This window comes from Molothrus aeneus, chromosome 6 (assembly GCF_037042795.1).
Source record: "Molothrus aeneus isolate 106 chromosome 6, BPBGC_Maene_1.0, whole genome shotgun sequence".
NCBI lineage: Eukaryota > Metazoa > Chordata > Aves > Passeriformes > Icteridae > Molothrus > Molothrus aeneus.
Window position 1 is genome coordinate 6909108 of NC_089651.1, and position 17396 is coordinate 6926503.

A 17396-nucleotide genomic window follows, 5' to 3' on the forward strand; every position below is an offset into this window, starting at 1 on the left:
AATCAGGTGTGTGTGCACTGACAATTGGCTCCAGCTCAGTTTTGGAGCTGAAGGCTGGTATCAGTGCACTGCCCCACCAAAAAGGAATTAACTGCATTGAGAAGCAGGTAAATACCAGCCTGGGTGAGGTGTCATGCTGCCTGATGTGGCTGCAGTGTTCCCAGCCCTGCTCCAGCTGCTGTACCTTTGCATAGCACTCCGCTGAGCCAGGTGGACAGATCACAGGTGTTTGAGTGGCCCCATGAGTGATGAGGGACAAACATTTGTTTCTCAGGTTTCCTGTAGGGTTAAACATCTCTAAGATACGTGTCCAAAGCTGCTGTGTGACAATTGGAGCTTTCTGAGGGGGTCTCAGAGGGCTGCTGCTCCACTGTTCCTCATCCTGAACCTCCTGAGTTGCCTCAGTGGCAGGGACTGGCTTTCAGCTGCTTGGGTCACATTTCCCATTTCCCTGCAGCTCACTCAGGGAATGTCTGATAAGTGATATCTCCATCAGCAATGCCTTTTGGTATGCTTTGGGGAATGCTGAATTAGTGAAACTAATGAGGGAGGGCAAGGGCAAGCCAGTGCCAAGCTCTGTTAACGTGAGGAGCTGGGAGGAGGCCAGAGAGGCTGCTTACTTCATCTCTCTCACCCTCAATTGAGCAATGACATGCTGGGTAAAAAGATAGAGCTGACACAGGACTCTGAAAATGGCTTTGCATTATTTATTCCATTATAAGGAATAAATATATATATATAATGGAATAAATAGACATATTTATTCCATTATAAGGAATCCCTTTTGCAGAGGTCCTGACATTACTGCTGGAATATTGACAGCTTAACTGAGAATTCAACAGATCCCCATCACCAATCTGTCATGAGGTTTTTCTGTGCTTCTAATCAGTATTTATAATTGGTTTTGCTGCAAGATCTGCTTTTACATAATGGCTTATTTACTGTTTGTTTTATAAAGCCTTAACAAAAGATATTCTTAGGCAGATGATAATAAAGAGTAGTAACTTGTATCTACTTTAAAAAAAAAAACTTTGAAGTCATAGTTCATTCTTGTGTAAATTCTGTTGAAGAAAAATCTATGAGGTATTGAAAAATACTGAGCTTTGCTATATTATATAACTTAATATGAATAATCCTCTGGGTAATATTTAATATCTTACCTGAGTTATTAGCTGGTTATAAAGTATGTAAAACATCAGAAGATTAAATCTAAATTGAAGTTATTCTATGGTCTAGTTAAAGGTGTTCTGAGAACTTTTTTCTTTCGTTGGACTGTCTTAAACAAAAATTATTTTGATAAATCATGGCTACTGTTAAAAATGTTATAATGTTCTTGCTTTATTTCTTCTAGGGATTTAAATTATAATAACATGGTAGAGTTCCCTGAAGCCATAAAAGCACTTCCAAGTCTAAAGGAATTGTGAGTATTACTTACTCTTTCTTTTTACCAGTTTTCTTTCTCTTTTTCATAAATAAAAAGGGGAAAAAAGTCCTGGATTTAAGAATGCTTGCCTCATTGTGCAGGAGCCTAAATTAGGTTAAGTTATGCTAAGTGAGACTATGATTAAAAGAAAATATAATCATCATCTGGAGAGGGCATGTGTTGAAAATGATTTTGGAGTTACATAAGCAGGAGAAGCATTAGCATAGATCTGGATCAGGAGAGGGTTTTGGCCTTCAGGTTAGGTGCTCATTGATGATGCAAGTTTTCCTTGTGCCCTCCTTAAGAGATGAGTGGGAAAAGTGAAAGTACAGCATCATGTTGGGTCAAAATAATTCCTTTCTAATGAAATATTTTCAGTTTAGCTGCTGTGCAGTAGACAGAACTCATTAAAATTATTCCTGCAGGTGGACTTAGTCCTACTGCAGTCCTTGTTAAGGCAGGATTGGGAATTGAGTAGCTATGATGAAAATGACTGCTGGTTGAATCTGCTGGCAGTATAGTTTTAAATGCTAATGTTGAAGTGTTTTTCTTTGCTATTATCTTTAGGGGATTTCACAGTAACTACATTTCCATAATTCCTGATGGTGCATTTGCAGGAAACCCCCTTCTGAGAACGATGTAAGTAATTTTCATCTATCTATTTTTAGCCTTTAGCAGTCAGTGACTGTAAGAACAAACACTGAAATGTCTTCTTCATTTCCCAGACATTTGTATGATAATCCTTTGTCTTTTGTGGGGAACTCAGCATTTCAGAATCTGTCAGATCTGCATTCCCTGTAAGTACCTTTTTGACAATACTGTACAATAAATGGGTATGAAATGTTGCAGCTAAGGACTCAAAAGAAATAAATTTTCTGACTCCCTCTTACATTAGAGGGTTTTTTTTCAGTAAGTTCTAATAAATATTGTTATTGTTGGGAATATCTAGTTTCTTAAGAAGCTCTATTAAATATGCTCCACAACTTTTTTATTAAATTACCTTTCATAAAATACATAACCCAAGGCCAAATGCTCAGATTCTTAGTTAAACAATCTCCAATATGTCCTGGGTGGTTTTTTGAGCAGGGATGTACATGGTGAGAATGTTTTGCAGGTTAGTGCATGTATGCTCTTAAAAGATAGCACTTCTGGGGCTGATGAATAAGCAAAATGGAGTGAGACTTGGAACTACAGCTGCACTTTTCATGTGTATTGATAGCACTCTTTGCAGTTTGATGAATTGCAATTCTTTGCTCGTGGAGGAGTAATTTATTAAGCAAATGAGTAGCATAAGAAGCAGTGAAAACACAGCCTTTCCCACATTATTCAAGTATAAAATTTAAAAGCAGTAAGAATGTTAGAATGTCTCCTTAGTGTAAAAATCTACCTGATAATAAGACTGAATGTCACAATTCAATTTCATAGTAGTTCACACCTGATTTTCATGGGGATTTTTTCCAGGGTCATTCGGGGTGCCAGCATGGTGCAGTGGTTTCCTAATTTGACAGGAACTGTAAATCTGGAGAGCTTGTAAGTGCCTTCTGCAGAAATAAATTCATGGGTTTGCCACTTGGGAAGTAATTGAAATCTGATTAGTGGATCTGAAGAGCAACTGCATGTGTGTTCTCTTCCTGTCAATAAATGTAACAATACAGTTTTCCTCACTGTACTGATACCTGGGTGACACTTAGTGGGTTCTTTTTTAGTAGGGGGAGCTGTGAAAAGCATATGAAAAAGGCCATTGATACTAACCTCCTCTCCCAGAAATGAAAACCAGAAAAATTATCCTCTTAAAACAAACAAACAAAAAAAACCACAAAAAAAACCCAAAAAAAACCCCCAAACCAACCAAACAAAATTTGGTGGGTCAATTTAGCATCCCAATAGCGTTCTGTTCTTATATATCCTTGTTATGCCATCTGTCATAAACAAAACAAGCATTTATAGGGTTTGTTGTTTGGGTTTTTTTCCCCAGAACTCTTACAGGAACCAAGATAAACAGTATTCCTGTTAATTTATGCCAAGAGCAAAAGGTGCTTCGGACTTTGTAAGTATAATACTGTGCCTCTCTTCATGCATCAGAATGTTTTGAAAGAAACTTAAATCTACTTTAAAATAAAAGTGTTGCTTTCAATTTTTCATCCTAGTAGTTCTACCAAAGTTGGAAATGTGGTTTCTTGATTGTTTTTTGTTTGGATGCAATGCCTTACATTCCTTAAGCAGAGTCTCCTTTGTTAGGGATATGTTGCGTTTCTTTCATGTGTTAGAGAGACATGCAAGGTGGTGCTGCAGAGACCAATCTTCAAATTTGTTGTGCCACCTCTCATTGTTAACAGAACTGTAGTCAGCTGCATTCAGAGGTTAAAGAAGAGTTGAGTTACAGAGCTTTGACTTCTGGTGTTCGGGAGCAGAGGAGAGAGCATCAGGAACCAAAGAAATGGAGATGAGAGTTAGGAAGAACATAGCAATGCAAAGGCTAGACATAAAAGCCAGTGAGGATGTGTTAAAATTAATGCAAAAAACCCCAAACTGGTAGCTGAAACCATTAGGGGATGGGAACAAACCATGTTTGCAAAGGATGCATGCAGGAAAATGTGGAACAAAAACAAATCCTGAAAAAGGGAGGAGAAAAAATAGATTCTGTTTGATAGAAGAAAAATAGGAGAGAAAAAATGATGAGGTGGGATTTATTTTCTAGCAGCCATTTACCTTTCAAATAGAATTTTTAAGATATTTTGCTTGTTTCTAGTCTTTTCTTCATTGTTTCATGGAATATTCTGAGCTTTCCTATCTTTGCTTAAGCAATCACCAGCACACTAAACAAAACTGGCACCAAATTTGTATGCTTTTCATGCAATTTACTTAGTTTATTCTAAAAAAGCAGGTTATGAATAAATTTTTTAGATTATAACTCTCAGAATTCAGGGAGCACGTCCTAAATGTTTTTAGGGTATGTGTATACCAAGATGTAGAGTTCACACTTGTGATATCCTCTGTGATTTTCTCTAAACTACCCTTGGTTTCTCAGAAGAATGGTACTAACAGGATGATTTTTCTGTCAATCTGTTTAGTAGTTACAAGTGATGAGATATTTCAAGTAGAAAGGAGTTGAACTAAGCTCCCTTCTCCCATTTTCTGTTTTGAAGGGACTTGTCTTATAACAATATCAAGGACCTCCCAAGTTTTAAGGGCTGCCACACCTTGGAAGAAATGTAAGTAGAAATGAGTGTTGTTTGTTTTTATAAACTCTTTAGTATTCTGAGTCCACATCTCTAGGGATGTTTTTGCTTCATGTTTGATCCAAATTTTTAAAAATTAAGGACAGAGAGAGAGATCTCATGAGAAGTGTGCTGGACAGAGAATTCAACCGCTTGTGCCTTCCTTAATTACCTAAAATTTAATTATTCCTGTGGCACAAAAGTAATGAAAGACACAGTTTAATCCTGCATTTCATAGTAGTATTGCTATGCACATAAATGGAATGGTTAGAATATGCCCAAAGACTCCATGCAGAATGGAGAGTTGTTTTAAATTTCAGAATGACTCCTCTGGGTTCACAAAGTAGCTTGAAAGTAATTCAGTCCACTCTTAAAAGTTTCTTCTAAATTAAATGAGCTGTAAATTGGGATTGGGCAGAGGTGCCAGGAAGGTGCTCCATGAACAACATAGCTGATGCAAAACATTTGACAGTCTGTCTGGGAGGGGAAATGGGTAAAACCTCACACTGATAAGGCTAAAGCCATCCATTAGCAGACACCAAGCTACCCTTTGTATGAAATCAGCTACTAAAGTTCTGTTTCTTCTTCTTCCTTTTGCAGTTCCTTACAGCATAATCAAATCCATGAAATTGCAGAGGACACCTTTCAAGGACTATCCTCCCTTCGTGTCCTGTGAGTGCAGATGTAGCTGCATACTGTAAAACAAGATCCTGGTTTTGATTCCCATGTAAACTGATGTCAGGGTTTGGTGTTACAAGCTTGATTGATGGCAAAAGGCTAGCAGCCAGTTTCAGCCCTGTTCCTTCTATTCTCCATTTTATTTTTCTAGCCTATAAAATATTTTTATAAATATTAAGTCTAAAAAATGAGGTTTTTTCAGTGGTCCAGTATTTTGCATTGTAACTGTATTACTTCATCATATAGTATTTGTTGGAGAGATCCTATCTGTTTTCCTCAGGAGAAGCAGATAAGTAAACAATTATCTTCTCCCCTTACAACTCAAGCTCTATTAAGTTAGCAGCAAGAACAATCCAGAAATAGACAGGTATTTTAAGAAGAATGTTATAACTCATGGTGGTCCAGCAGAAGCTGGAGCTGGATTTGAAATGCAGCAAACCAGATGCTCCTCTGCTTGTTCTTTTGTTGTCTTCCCCCATCTCTGCCAACATGCCCTGCAATAGATGCAGTTGTCACCAAAGTGATCATCCTGGCACCTTCATGCTGGGAATGGGTGATGCCAGAGGCAGCCTCTGCCTTGGGAGAGGGAGCAGCAATGGGAGATGAAGTGGAGCAGGATACAGCTGCATTACCAAGGAATTTGGCTGCTATTGCACCTGGCTGAATGGGAAGAGAGGGGATATGTTCTGCTTTTCTGGTACAGGCATATGAAGTATTTGTCACCTTAGCTTTTTTTCTCAGTACAGTGGCTGTTACAGTTGGTGAAACTGCCAAATAATCTCCTTTGGCATTCATTGCAGAGACCTCAGTAGGAATCGGATTCATCAGATCCACAAGGGAGCTTTCATCACTGTTGGAGCTCTCCTTAACCTGTAAGTAGGCTGTTCTGTGCAGTCACCTCCTCTCTAGCATTCAGCTGCTGAGATAATAAATGTTTTTAGCTTAAAAGTGATGCTGTCACGGACATATTTTATGAAAAATCCTTTCGTTAGGATTTTTCTCCTGAGAAGCTGAAAGGCCTCAGAAAGGAAATGTAAACAATGATTATCTGCTGCTGTGGAATGCAACAGGGCATCTTTGATTGGGCTCATGTGGTTGTTTTTAATTAATGGCCAATCACAGTCCAGCTGTCTCAGACTCTCTGGTCAGTCACAAGATTTTATTATCATTCCTTTCCTTGCTAGCCTTCTGATGAAATCCTTTCTTCTCTTTCTTTAGTATAGTTTTAGGATATAATTTTCTTTTCATATAATAAATATCATAAAATAATAAATCAGCCTTCTGAGGTATGGAGTCATGATTCTCATCTCTTCCCTGGTCCTGGGACCCCTGCGAACACCACCACATGATGTGTTCATCATTTGTTTAATATCTGTGAATCAAGAAGGCTCCTGCTAGCTGAATACATGCAGGGCACACTTCTTTAAGTGCCTGCTGCACTGACAGGCATTTCCAGACCACAGCCTGGTGTGATAAAGCCCTTCCCTACTTTAATGAAATGTGGGCCAGAGGGTCTTCAAACTTACTTTGTAACGCGGTGTTAATGTTCACATTCCAGAGACCTGAGTTTCAACGAGCTCAGTTCAGTTCCAGCTGAAGGATTGAGTGGCCTGAACCAGCTGAAACTCACAGGCAATTCGGAGCTGAAAGAAGCTTTGGCAGCCAAGAACTTCGCCAAGCTGCGGTACGTTGGTGAAGAACACCCCAGGGTGCTTGCAGTGCCCAGCAGGATGTGCTCAATGGAGCCAGGGTGTGCAGTGCCCATGGCAAATGGTCTGTGCTGAGTCCTGCAGGGTCTCAGTGCTGCTCTGCAGAAAGGGCATCTTGTGGGAACCCAGGAAATCCCTCTGGCTGCCCTGGAGGACTCGAGACCCTGTCAGGGGGCTCAGAGACCTTGGCAGAGCCCAAGACCCCTGTGCCTCTGACCTTGACCCATGAAAAAACAATTAGCAGCCTTTATATGAAGAATTACAAGTCAAAGGGGTTTAAGTAGAATGATAGTGAATTTATCACAGGGTGAAAAAATAGATTTTTTTGGTGTTTTTAGAATGGGCGTTCAGGAGGCAAGATGGAGGAATTTGGGCATGCTCTATCCTTCTTCTTTCTTCTTCTTGGCCTTCATCTTCTGCTGGGATGTTGGCACTTTTAGATTGGTTTAGAGTAATAGCTCACTGTCTAACATAGGTGATAGGTATTGGGAAGTTATGGTAAATAATGTATGTGTAGTTTTCAGTATAAAAAGACAACACTGCCTTTTGAGGTGGGCAGAGTGCCTCTGTCTTGCTGAGCAGACCTCAGCTGACAGGAGAAAGAATTTTATAAATAAGAAACAATAAACAACCTTGAGAATGAGAACTGTAGAGTTCTGACTCCTTCGACTGCCAGGCTGGGAAAAGAGACTTGAGCACATCTCAGGATCACTCTGAGCAGCAGAGAGTCTCAGAGCATCTGACTGTTCTGGTGTACAAGCCAGTTACAGATAATTTTCCTGGGGTTGTCTAATATTCTCCACCACTGTTCAGGCAAGATATCATCTGGTTTGAGAGCAGTGCTTTGGGTAGATTTCCATTTGTTACTGAACTGAGCACATCTGTCTTTCACAGTGAGGAAAACAGGAGCAGACCGGCAGGTATCTGATCACACAATCACCATGCTTTATATATATTTTCTTGGAGGCAAATGATAAGAATAAAAATAATCCTTCAAATGGAAACCTGTAATTGATTTTTGTGGGAGGTGGATCAGACAGTGATGAACTGTATTCCATTTCTCAAAGATCTTTCTGCACATTTAGAAGAAGCAGTCTGATGTTCCTCCTAAATATTTTCAAGAAGAGAATTCAGGATAATTGATATTGTAGTCCTGAGTGAAAAAAATTAGATTCTGGTCTGCTATTCCCTCATTGTTTATGTGGTTTTTTTGCAACTCTGTGTGAAGATGTACTTCTTATCTGCCAGAATTAACAGTATGTACCATTTCTGCCAAACACACAAAAATAGAAATCTTAGTTTGATATCACAGAATGAAGAGTGAGAAGGAAAGATGGTAACACAAGGTTGTGGTCATCTGGGAATTAACTTTCTCACAAAACACTTACACTGTAATTAGCTTACTTAATTAGTATTCAGTTTAATTTCTACAGCAATGCCACAAACTAACCCTGATCAGAATTTGGTTTGTACATGGAGTAGAAAGAACAGTAGAGAGCTAAATATCATAACATCATCTTTGTACTTCTCACTTGGATACGTCACCCGTCCTTTATTTCAGTGCAAGAGTTCATTAGAAATGCTTATACCTGATCCAATTGGAAACAGCTTTTATCAGCCACTATGAGAAAAAGAAGATTTGAGTTTAGCACTGAAGTGTGCTACTGAAATATTTTTAATAGGTGGTAGTCTTACCTTTGGTTACAAAGTTTAATGGTCTTCCTTGTCCTGCCTGTATTTCAGGTCACTCTCTGTACCATATGCTTATCAGTGCTGTGCATTTTGGGGTTGTGATTCTTATCTAAACTCCAATGCTGAAGATTCCAGCCACCAAGATCAAGGTGCCTTGATGGATCATGAGAAGGGTAAATGCTTCATGTACTTAACCAGCAGTATTGTTTTGTACCTGACTAGAATAAGAAGTGTGTGTTGCCTTTGAATAAGGGAATAGGAAAAATGTAAGTCTTTATATAAGTCTCTTCAGAAGAGATCTCTCACAGTGTTTAGCAATTGTTTACAAATCAGCAGTGCCATGTTCCTTCCAAACATATGAAAGATGTGCTGGACACTGTAAGACTTGCCTGTCTGAAAAAAATTAGTAATTAAAAAAAAAGTCAAACTGCAGGTATTGCTTCTGTCATGGTTTTATTGTTCTCAGTGTTTCAGCCTTTCTATTCAGACAGGACTTGTTCTTCCCCTGACTACTTCAGGCTCCTTCCCCAGTGATCTGGTTACAAAGTCCTATGAGCAGAAATTTCTGCACTGAGCATCAGACCTTATATGGCAAACCAGAAGCACTTCACTTGTCACAAGGCTCAAGTGTCACTGAACTACTTCCATCCTAGGCAGCTTCACTGCCATTTCACTTATTTTTCTTCCTACAACTAACATGTTTTTGACTTTTACAGCTAATGCAGATATTCTAAGAAATGAGAAAAATGAGGAATTGGGACAGACTATTATTCACTGTACACCAGCAACAGGTAAATCTCATCATGTGCTTTAGCCACACTGACCTTCAGGCATGGTGTTATGCAGAGAATTATGGTGTTATGAGTGAATTAGATCTTTGATTCCTGGTAGTCATTCTGTACACAGAAGATGAAATTCTCCAGTGCTTTCAGTGAAACTTGATTTGATGTCAGTGTTGTTTTGGACAAGAAGTCACAAAGATCTGAGTCAGCTTTAGACACATAGCCCTTCATTGGAGAACTGTCCTAGGAAAAATACCAAAACCTCTTTCCATAAGCAGAATAATCAAAGAGTGTAATGCTTATATTTGGAGTCTGCTAATGCGCTGCCTCCTAATTCTGCCTTATTTCTCCAAGGAGCTGTCTGCAGCAGACTGTGTGAGTGCTCATCTGTTTCAGTGAGAGTTCAGCCAGTGCTTTAAAAGCTTAACTCAAACTGCTGTCTGTCATTGGTGGTTTTAAGGAAGCTTGATGTCTTTCCAGGAGAGAGAATGAGGAGCAGCCATAGGATCTGTTCCCCAGCCCTGCTGTAGCTGCATTAACTGTGAGCAGAGGGCTGTTGCAAGCAGCTGGAGCAGGCAGCAGCATCTTAAACTCCTCTGGACACTTGTGCAGTGAACAGTCTTATTGGCATACCAGATTTACTCCAAGTCAGGCTTGAACAGTCCAGGAGTGTTGCAAGTCTTTGATCTTGCAATGAATATTTAATTCTAGGCAGGTTTCTGCCCTTCTATTTCTCTTACTCCAAGTGCCAATTTCTGTACACAGTTCCCCTCAGCTCCTGAAGCACTTGCTGTGGTGTCTCTTGCTTTCTGCCTTTGCCTCTCCAGAGTTTCCTTCCCTACATCCTGTACCCTTTTGTTTGCCTAAACAGGAACATGCAGATACACTATGCTTCCAATGAAGTTACTCCTGGGTGAGCAGGAGTTTTCCAAGTCTTACTTCTTTCTCTTCTCCTAACTACTATTTTATGTTATGAAAATCTGTTTATCTTTTGAGCTAGCTCTGGCTTTAATATCCAGAATACCATAAGGATTTCTTGATCACAGCCAAAAAGTCCTGTAGTCACAAAGTCAAATATATTAATGTAATTGTACATAATCTAAAAGTTAATTTGTTAAAGGTGCTTATTTGCTTTTGATCTCCTGTTTACAGAATGAGAATTAAGATGGTGTGTTACATGGGTTAAATTTTTCAAGTCTTTAGCTCATTCTTTTTGTCCATGCCAGAAATGCTGTAGTAGGTCTAGAAGAAAGAGCTTGTTCTACAAGTTCACAGCTTGCCTTGGTTTTCACCCGTCCCTCTCGTAGTGAGAAGTTTCTATGCCATGCTGCCATCTGCTCATAGGATACTCCACCCACCATGTCAGTTCTGAATCACTGCTCAGCCTGGAGATCCATTTTGCACCTTGCCTAAAGAATGGATTGCTGAGCAGTGGTACTCAAGCAGCTCAAATTTGCTGAAACACCCTTCCAAGCATGAATTTTTGCTCCATCCCAGCATGGGTTGGGAATATCAGTGTGAGAGGAGGGTAACTTTTAACCCAAAGGATTTGGGAGAAAGGCAGCAAAGGGTAGTGGCTTTTATTTGTCTCAAGTACAACTCCTAGAAAAATGGCTTCAAATTGATTTTTGGAAGCACAGAATTGACATTTTAAAATTTCATAAGTAGGAAGTTGTTTTTATTTTTAAGTAGATCAGCTTAGCAGGTAGTGTTGTGTCACACAAATGTATTGTAAGGTTAATTATTTTGTCATTGATGTTATACTTAAGAATACCTGCTAAAAAGGGGTTTTACTCCTGATTTTCTGATAATCCAGTGGGCTTCATTATTTTCTGCCCAAAAATGAAGCTTGACCATTTAAACAAAAAGTTGTTGTTTTTTTTTTTGCTTGTCAGTTCATTAATTTCTGGAAGTTGCTCTAGGCCTTGGGAGATTTTTTCACTGCCATTGAATCATTCTTGGCAGTTCTGATCCTGCCCACACCAGGGATGGGTTGTCCTTACCTTTCCCCTGCCTGGAGGAAAGGCATGTGCAGCACAGAGCCAGCCCTCAGTAGTCACAGGCTGGCTCCAGCCTTTGCAGGCTGGCATTTTTCAGCTGCTCCCTGAGTGCTCCTCAGCTGCAGGGAGGGATCCTGAGCTACTGTGCTTAGGACAAATAGAGATGCCTAATGGGGATATAGGAGAGGTTAAGTTCTTGTAATTGTTACTTAAAATCAGTAGGATTTCCCTATGGAATAAATGGCAGTTAGGGGGATTAGAAGGGTATGCAGTATGTTCCTTGTCTTGTCTCCTTTATTTTGTTTGTTATATTTTTTTTATTATGTAAGCTGTTTTAAGTGACAAAAAAATAACAAAAAATCATTTTCTCATATGACTTTTCAAGCTCACAGTGCCCTTCAGTGGTGTGTCTGGGGGACAGGGCATGTGGTAAATTCCTGTCCCTATTAAAGCTGCTTAAATTGAATTTGGCTGCTGTTCTACAGATGTTTTCTTGTCACCAAAAGTTACTTCAGAAGGCATGTTTGTGAATAATTTTTTGAGAGAACATGTTCTTTCTAAAAAATTCTTCTCCCTTACAAGGGGATTGTGGACATTCACTTTTATATTTTTTGCCATCCTTTTCTATAAAGTATGAAATCTACATAAAATAAAAAAGTATTTAGGTCACACTAATAAAAGCTATTTTGAATAGCTAAAAGGTAATTAAGTTTGTTTAGCTAGCTTGTTTATACAAAATCTTCCCAAGTGACCATTCACTGCAGTAATTATTATTTCAGGCATAATTAATTAGTAAATAACTTCAGCAGAATAGTTTGCTTTCAGCTGACCTATTTAGCAGTTCAGCTGTGTATTCTATTCATGAGTTAATGAGGAGTTCACTTTTAAGACCTTCTCAAAATCTTGCTTATTAAGGCAGAATCTTTTCCTAAATTGGTTGTCCTTCTGTTTGTTTTTTGTTTTCTTCTAGGTGCTTTTAAGCCTTGTGAATATTTATTGGGCAGCTGGATGATTCGCCTTACTGTCTGGTTTATTTTTTTGGTTGCTTTGTTCTTCAACCTGCTTGTCATGTTAACAATATTTGCATCCTGTACTACATTGCCATCTTCCAAACTGTTCATAAGCCTGATTTCTGTCTCTAACTTATTTATGGGAGTCTATACTGGCATTTTAACTTTCTTGGATGCTGTATCTTGGGGAAGATTTGCTGAATTTGGCATATGGTGGGAGACTGGCACTGGTTGCAGAATTGCTGGGTTTCTTGCAGTTTTTTCATCGGAAAGTGCCATTTTTTTCCTGATGTTGGCAGCTGTTGAACGGAGCTTGTCTGCAAAGGAGTTTATTAAAAAGGGGAAAAGCAACCGCCAAAAACAATTTCAAATTGCAGCATTTTGTGCTTTCCTGTGCGCTCTGGTAGCGGGCTGCTTACCGCTCTTTTATAAAGCAGAGTACTCGGCATCACCCCTTTGCTTGCCCTTCCCCACTGGAGAAACACCTTTGTTGGGTTTCACAGTAACTCTGGTGCTGCTGAATTCCTTAGCGTTTTTGCTGATGGCTGTTATCTACACTAAGCTCTACTGCAACTTGGAGAAGGAGGATCTCTCCGAGAACTCCCAGTCCAGCACGATTAAGCATGTGGCTTGGCTAATCTTCACCAACTGCATCTTCTTCTGTCCTGTTGCCTTCTTCTCCTTCGCACCGCTGATCACGGCCATTTCTATCAGCCCCGAAATCATGAAGTCTGTCACTTTGATATTTTTCCCACTGCCTGCTTGCCTGAACCCGGTCCTCTACGTGTTCTTCAACCCCAAGTTCAAGGAAGACTGGAAGGTGCTCAGGCGCCAGCTGAGCAGGAGGAGCGGGGCAGTGGCCGTCGCCGCGGGCGCCCAGGGGGACGTGGCGCAGGACTTTTACTACGACTGCGGCATTTACTCGCACCTGCAGGGCGGCAACGTGGCTCTGTGCGAGTGCTGCGAGTCGCTCCTGCTCTCCAAGCCCGTGCCCTGCAAACATTTAATGAAGTCACAGAGCTGTCCGGCGCTGGCCGTGGCGCCGTGCCCCAGGCAGGACGGCTCCTGGTCGGACTGTGGCACGCAGTCTGTGGCGCACTCGGACTACGCGGACGAGGACGACTCCTTCGTGTCGGACAGCTCGGACCAAGTGCAGGCCTGCGGCCGCGCCTGCTTCTACCAAAGCAGGGGCTTCCCCCTGGTGCGCTACGCCTACAACATCCCCAGGATCAAGGACTGAGCGGGCTCTCTGCCCTCAGCTGTTCCAATAAAAGAGGTGTCGTGCTTGGCACACTGTCGCCTGTTTTGACCTTTCAAGCAGGAAGCACTTTTGGAATTGTTATTTAGTGTCATTTGTAAAGAAGGGAAGTGGGCGGTGACTTCTTGAGCCATACGTTTTTTAAAAAATTAAATAAATCGATTGCCCTGACTGTAAATAATTGGTAAACCGAAATTGCTACCCAATATTTTTACTCTTTTCACAAAATAGTGGTTTCTTTTATACAGTTTTTACATGCTAATAGTGTGTTTCCACATCGTATTGCAGTCATACTTTGCTTCTTCTGGTGGTGAGGTAAGTTCTTTTTTTTCCCCCCCAACAAAGCACAATATAAAGGACAGCTGTTTAATATTATAGAAATTATTTTTAAATGTGACTTTTCTATAATTAAGCAAAGAATCTATTGCTAGCTTTGTATAGTATATTCAACATTGAATCTCAGGATGCATTTTATTGCAGGGCCAAAAAAAGGGATTAATTCTCCCATATGTAACTGTGACAGCAATATCAGAATACTGTGTTTGTTTTGTATTTTAGCTAATGTTCAATTTAAAAAAAAAGAAGTTTGTTGCAGTAAAGTACCTGTAATCCAATATTCTGTAGGTTTATTGGAATCAGAATATTAACAGCTGTCAGGAACAGTAGGGTTAAACACATTTTTCCAGTGATGGCGCATCACTTCAGGTGAACCACACAAGTTTGTTCAGTATTAGGAGTCGAGTGGCAGCACTGGCAGCAGTGAGGGCTGTGGGGTGGCAGCAGAGCTGCCCCTGCACACAGCTCGTGTCTGTGCCATCAGGCTGCCAGTGCTCTGCAACCTGCTCAGTGTCACAGCACTCCAGGAATACCTATGACAGGCTGAGACTTCAGGAAATGGAGGGAAAATGCAACGCAATTTGGCACTGAAAAAAAAACATTTTTCCAATATACTTTACTGACAGTGAAGTACACTGTGCGAAGTCACTGATTTTCACCTAAATCAGTGCAATCTTTTTAAAGCATTAAAGTTCTGAGACCCAAGTGATTTAAGTACAACCAGCGATCAATTTTTTATATTTAGTTTGAAATATGATCAATACAAATTTAATAATGCATGATTAAGTCATTATGTAAGGTTTTTGGATGATACACTAGATCAAGAGTAAATCCACTGCCATCCCAGTTACTCTGGAGAAATTCTTGTTAAGATCTAAAGCTAGATTGCTGTTTTGAGAATTAAACTGTACATACTGTTCATACAATGAATTTTTATCTTTGTATTGTAAGTTATTTGATAGAACCCATGATGGGAAATGTGGCTTCAGTTCATTTTTTTAATTAAAGCTACCTCCTAAACAATAGTGGCTGCCAGTAGCAGAATGTTTAAAATGTGGTTTATGTACTTTTTTCATTGTAAATAGACGTGGTTGTATATTGTCACTATAATAAAAACAGGATCCTTGTATATCAAAATCATGTAGTTTGTACAAAGTATGGGAGGAATATTTACTGTATGCTGTTAATTTTTTAAGCCAAAATATTCGAGTGTAAAAAGGGAAGAAAACCATCCAAGAGTTGTTAATTCTTATATTTACACTCATGAATATTACATCTTCAATTAGCATGGAATATTACACTAAAGCAAATAAAGGGTATATGAATACCTGTGGTTATTTATCTCTGTTTTTCAAAAGTTAAAGCTGAAAACAGTGCACATGTAGAGTTATTGAGCATAAATTATGTCTCATCTGCTCTGAGCTACGTGTAGTGAAAGTTTCAGGAAAGAACTGCCAGAAAAGCAAGAAAGTTGCCAATTTGCAAGTGGATCTGATTTCAGAATAATGATGACTCTTGGCATGCAAAAGGTTAAAAACCTTAAACGACCTGTTGGCCCTTTTATGAAGCAATCTCTTGATTAAAGGTGTTGTGTATTGTGTTTGCGTGGAAATGTTCTTAGTATGTTTTGAATAATCATACAGATTATAGTTTTCATATTTCTACTGTTTAATGTTGAAACTGTGGGGGTTTTTTGAGCCATCACTGTATAAGAGTCACAGCTTGTCCCACGTTCCCTCTGTTGGCCAACCTGTCAGAGGTAATAAGAATACTTGTCAAAAAGGACTGTAAATGTCAGCTGCCATTTCTAATCAGTGGGGAAGGAAATAAGCCTGTTGTGTTTTCAGTGTTCTTACCTATGGATTTATTTCTTCTGTTCCACAAGCGAGCCTTTGCTGCCATGCTGTCTACAAAGGTGATATGATGCATTTGAAGCTCTGGTATTTCACTGTATCTCAGGATGTTTTTGGAGTTCAGTTATCCTACAATTAACTCTTCAATGCAGTCAGCCCAGTGCCTTGCAGCTGCTGGAGGGGAAGGAATGTGAGAGCAGCTCCTGGAGCCAGGCTGTTGAGGAGCAGTGCTGCAGACCTGCCTCTCTCTGCGTGACCTCGTGCGTGACACCCGGGGACAAGGGCCACGGGAGAATCCAGATCACAAACACCAACTTGCTTTGTGTCCCAGCCCAGGGCACAGTGCTCAGGTGTTCTCATCCACTGGGAACTGCTGCTGCTCCAAAGGAATGTCAAACACATGGGGACCCAGCTTGCATTAAAGCTGTTCTGTGTTAGCAGCCTGTGGGATTTTTGTTACCTGTGTACCAGTGGCTTTCTGAGCTGTCACCTCAGCAGTCTCTTCAGGTAGGTAGAGCTTCCTAATTCCACTTTTCAGACTGAAACAAGTGACACCCTTCTGGGGTGCCCACAGAAAATAACTCCTGTGCTTTTCTAGAGTCTAAAGCTAGCTGAAACTGTTCTTACAGCTGTGGCACATTCCTTGCCTCTGGAGCTCTCCACAGCTGCCATACTGAGCTCCAGTGCTGGGTTTAGCAGTCAAAAAGGCTGACTGAATGAAAAACATAAGGCAAGGAGAGCATTTTTCTGTTTTTCTTCCTTCTGCTGTTGGGAGGAAGCACCTTTTTGTAGGGAGATGGTCACAAATAAAATTGCCAAAGGTATTCCTTATTTTTCTTCCATTAAGAGTAATTTCTTACAGATGGGTGTTAGCCTGCTCTGTGGTAATATGCTGGTGAGAGCTCATTGTTTGAAATTGAGCTTTTTCATTCTGTTATAAAAACAATGCATCAGCTTTGCAAGTTTTTGATTGAGATGCATTTTGCCTTTTTAAATTTCTTTTCTGTAGAATTTCCTGTTTATTCATGAATTTACTCAGAAATTTCAAACTTACACCAAGATACTTCAGTAATTCTTTTCACTTTGATTACTATTTTTAAGCCTTCAGTTTCAATTTACAGGGTAACATTTTTAATTACAAGCACAATGCACAGTTTGTTTTATATGTGCTCTCAATTTTTAATTACATAAATGCTTTTGATCTTTTATTGTTAGCATAAGTTAATTTTTTTAGCAGGAGTTTTTTTTCAATATTACCTTTCACATCTTATGCTGTAGAGTCTGATTTAACACTAGGGTTCAGTTGAAGATGATTCAATAAGTGAGGAAATGAAATGTGAAATGGGATAATATATCACTGTACAGATGGCTGTTTTCTGTAAGAACTTGGAAGGTGAATGGACATATTTCATACTCCAGTATAAAGTAACAGTGTAG

The 17396-nt window shown here is 39.8% G+C and overlaps 1 protein-coding gene across 1 annotated transcript in view; it reads left to right on the plus strand.

The window, feature by feature from the left end:
- The window catches only part of LGR4 (leucine rich repeat containing G protein-coupled receptor 4), a 74689-nt gene extending 58971 nt beyond the window's left edge, over positions 1-15718 (plus strand). The window contains exons 7-18 of the mRNA XM_066551677.1: positions 1352-1420; positions 1991-2062; positions 2149-2220; positions 2885-2953; positions 3399-3470; positions 4570-4635; positions 5242-5313; positions 6120-6191; positions 6878-7003; positions 8772-8893; positions 9437-9511; positions 12473-15718. Coding sequence (XP_066407774.1) covers positions 1352-1420; positions 1991-2062; positions 2149-2220; positions 2885-2953; positions 3399-3470; positions 4570-4635; positions 5242-5313; positions 6120-6191; positions 6878-7003; positions 8772-8893; positions 9437-9511; positions 12473-13752 — 2167 coding nt within the window. The 3' untranslated portion in view covers positions 13753-15718. The remainder of the gene's footprint in view (positions 1-1351; positions 1421-1990; positions 2063-2148; positions 2221-2884; positions 2954-3398; positions 3471-4569; positions 4636-5241; positions 5314-6119; positions 6192-6877; positions 7004-8771; positions 8894-9436; positions 9512-12472) is intronic.
- Positions 15719-17396: the final 1678 nt, after the last annotated feature.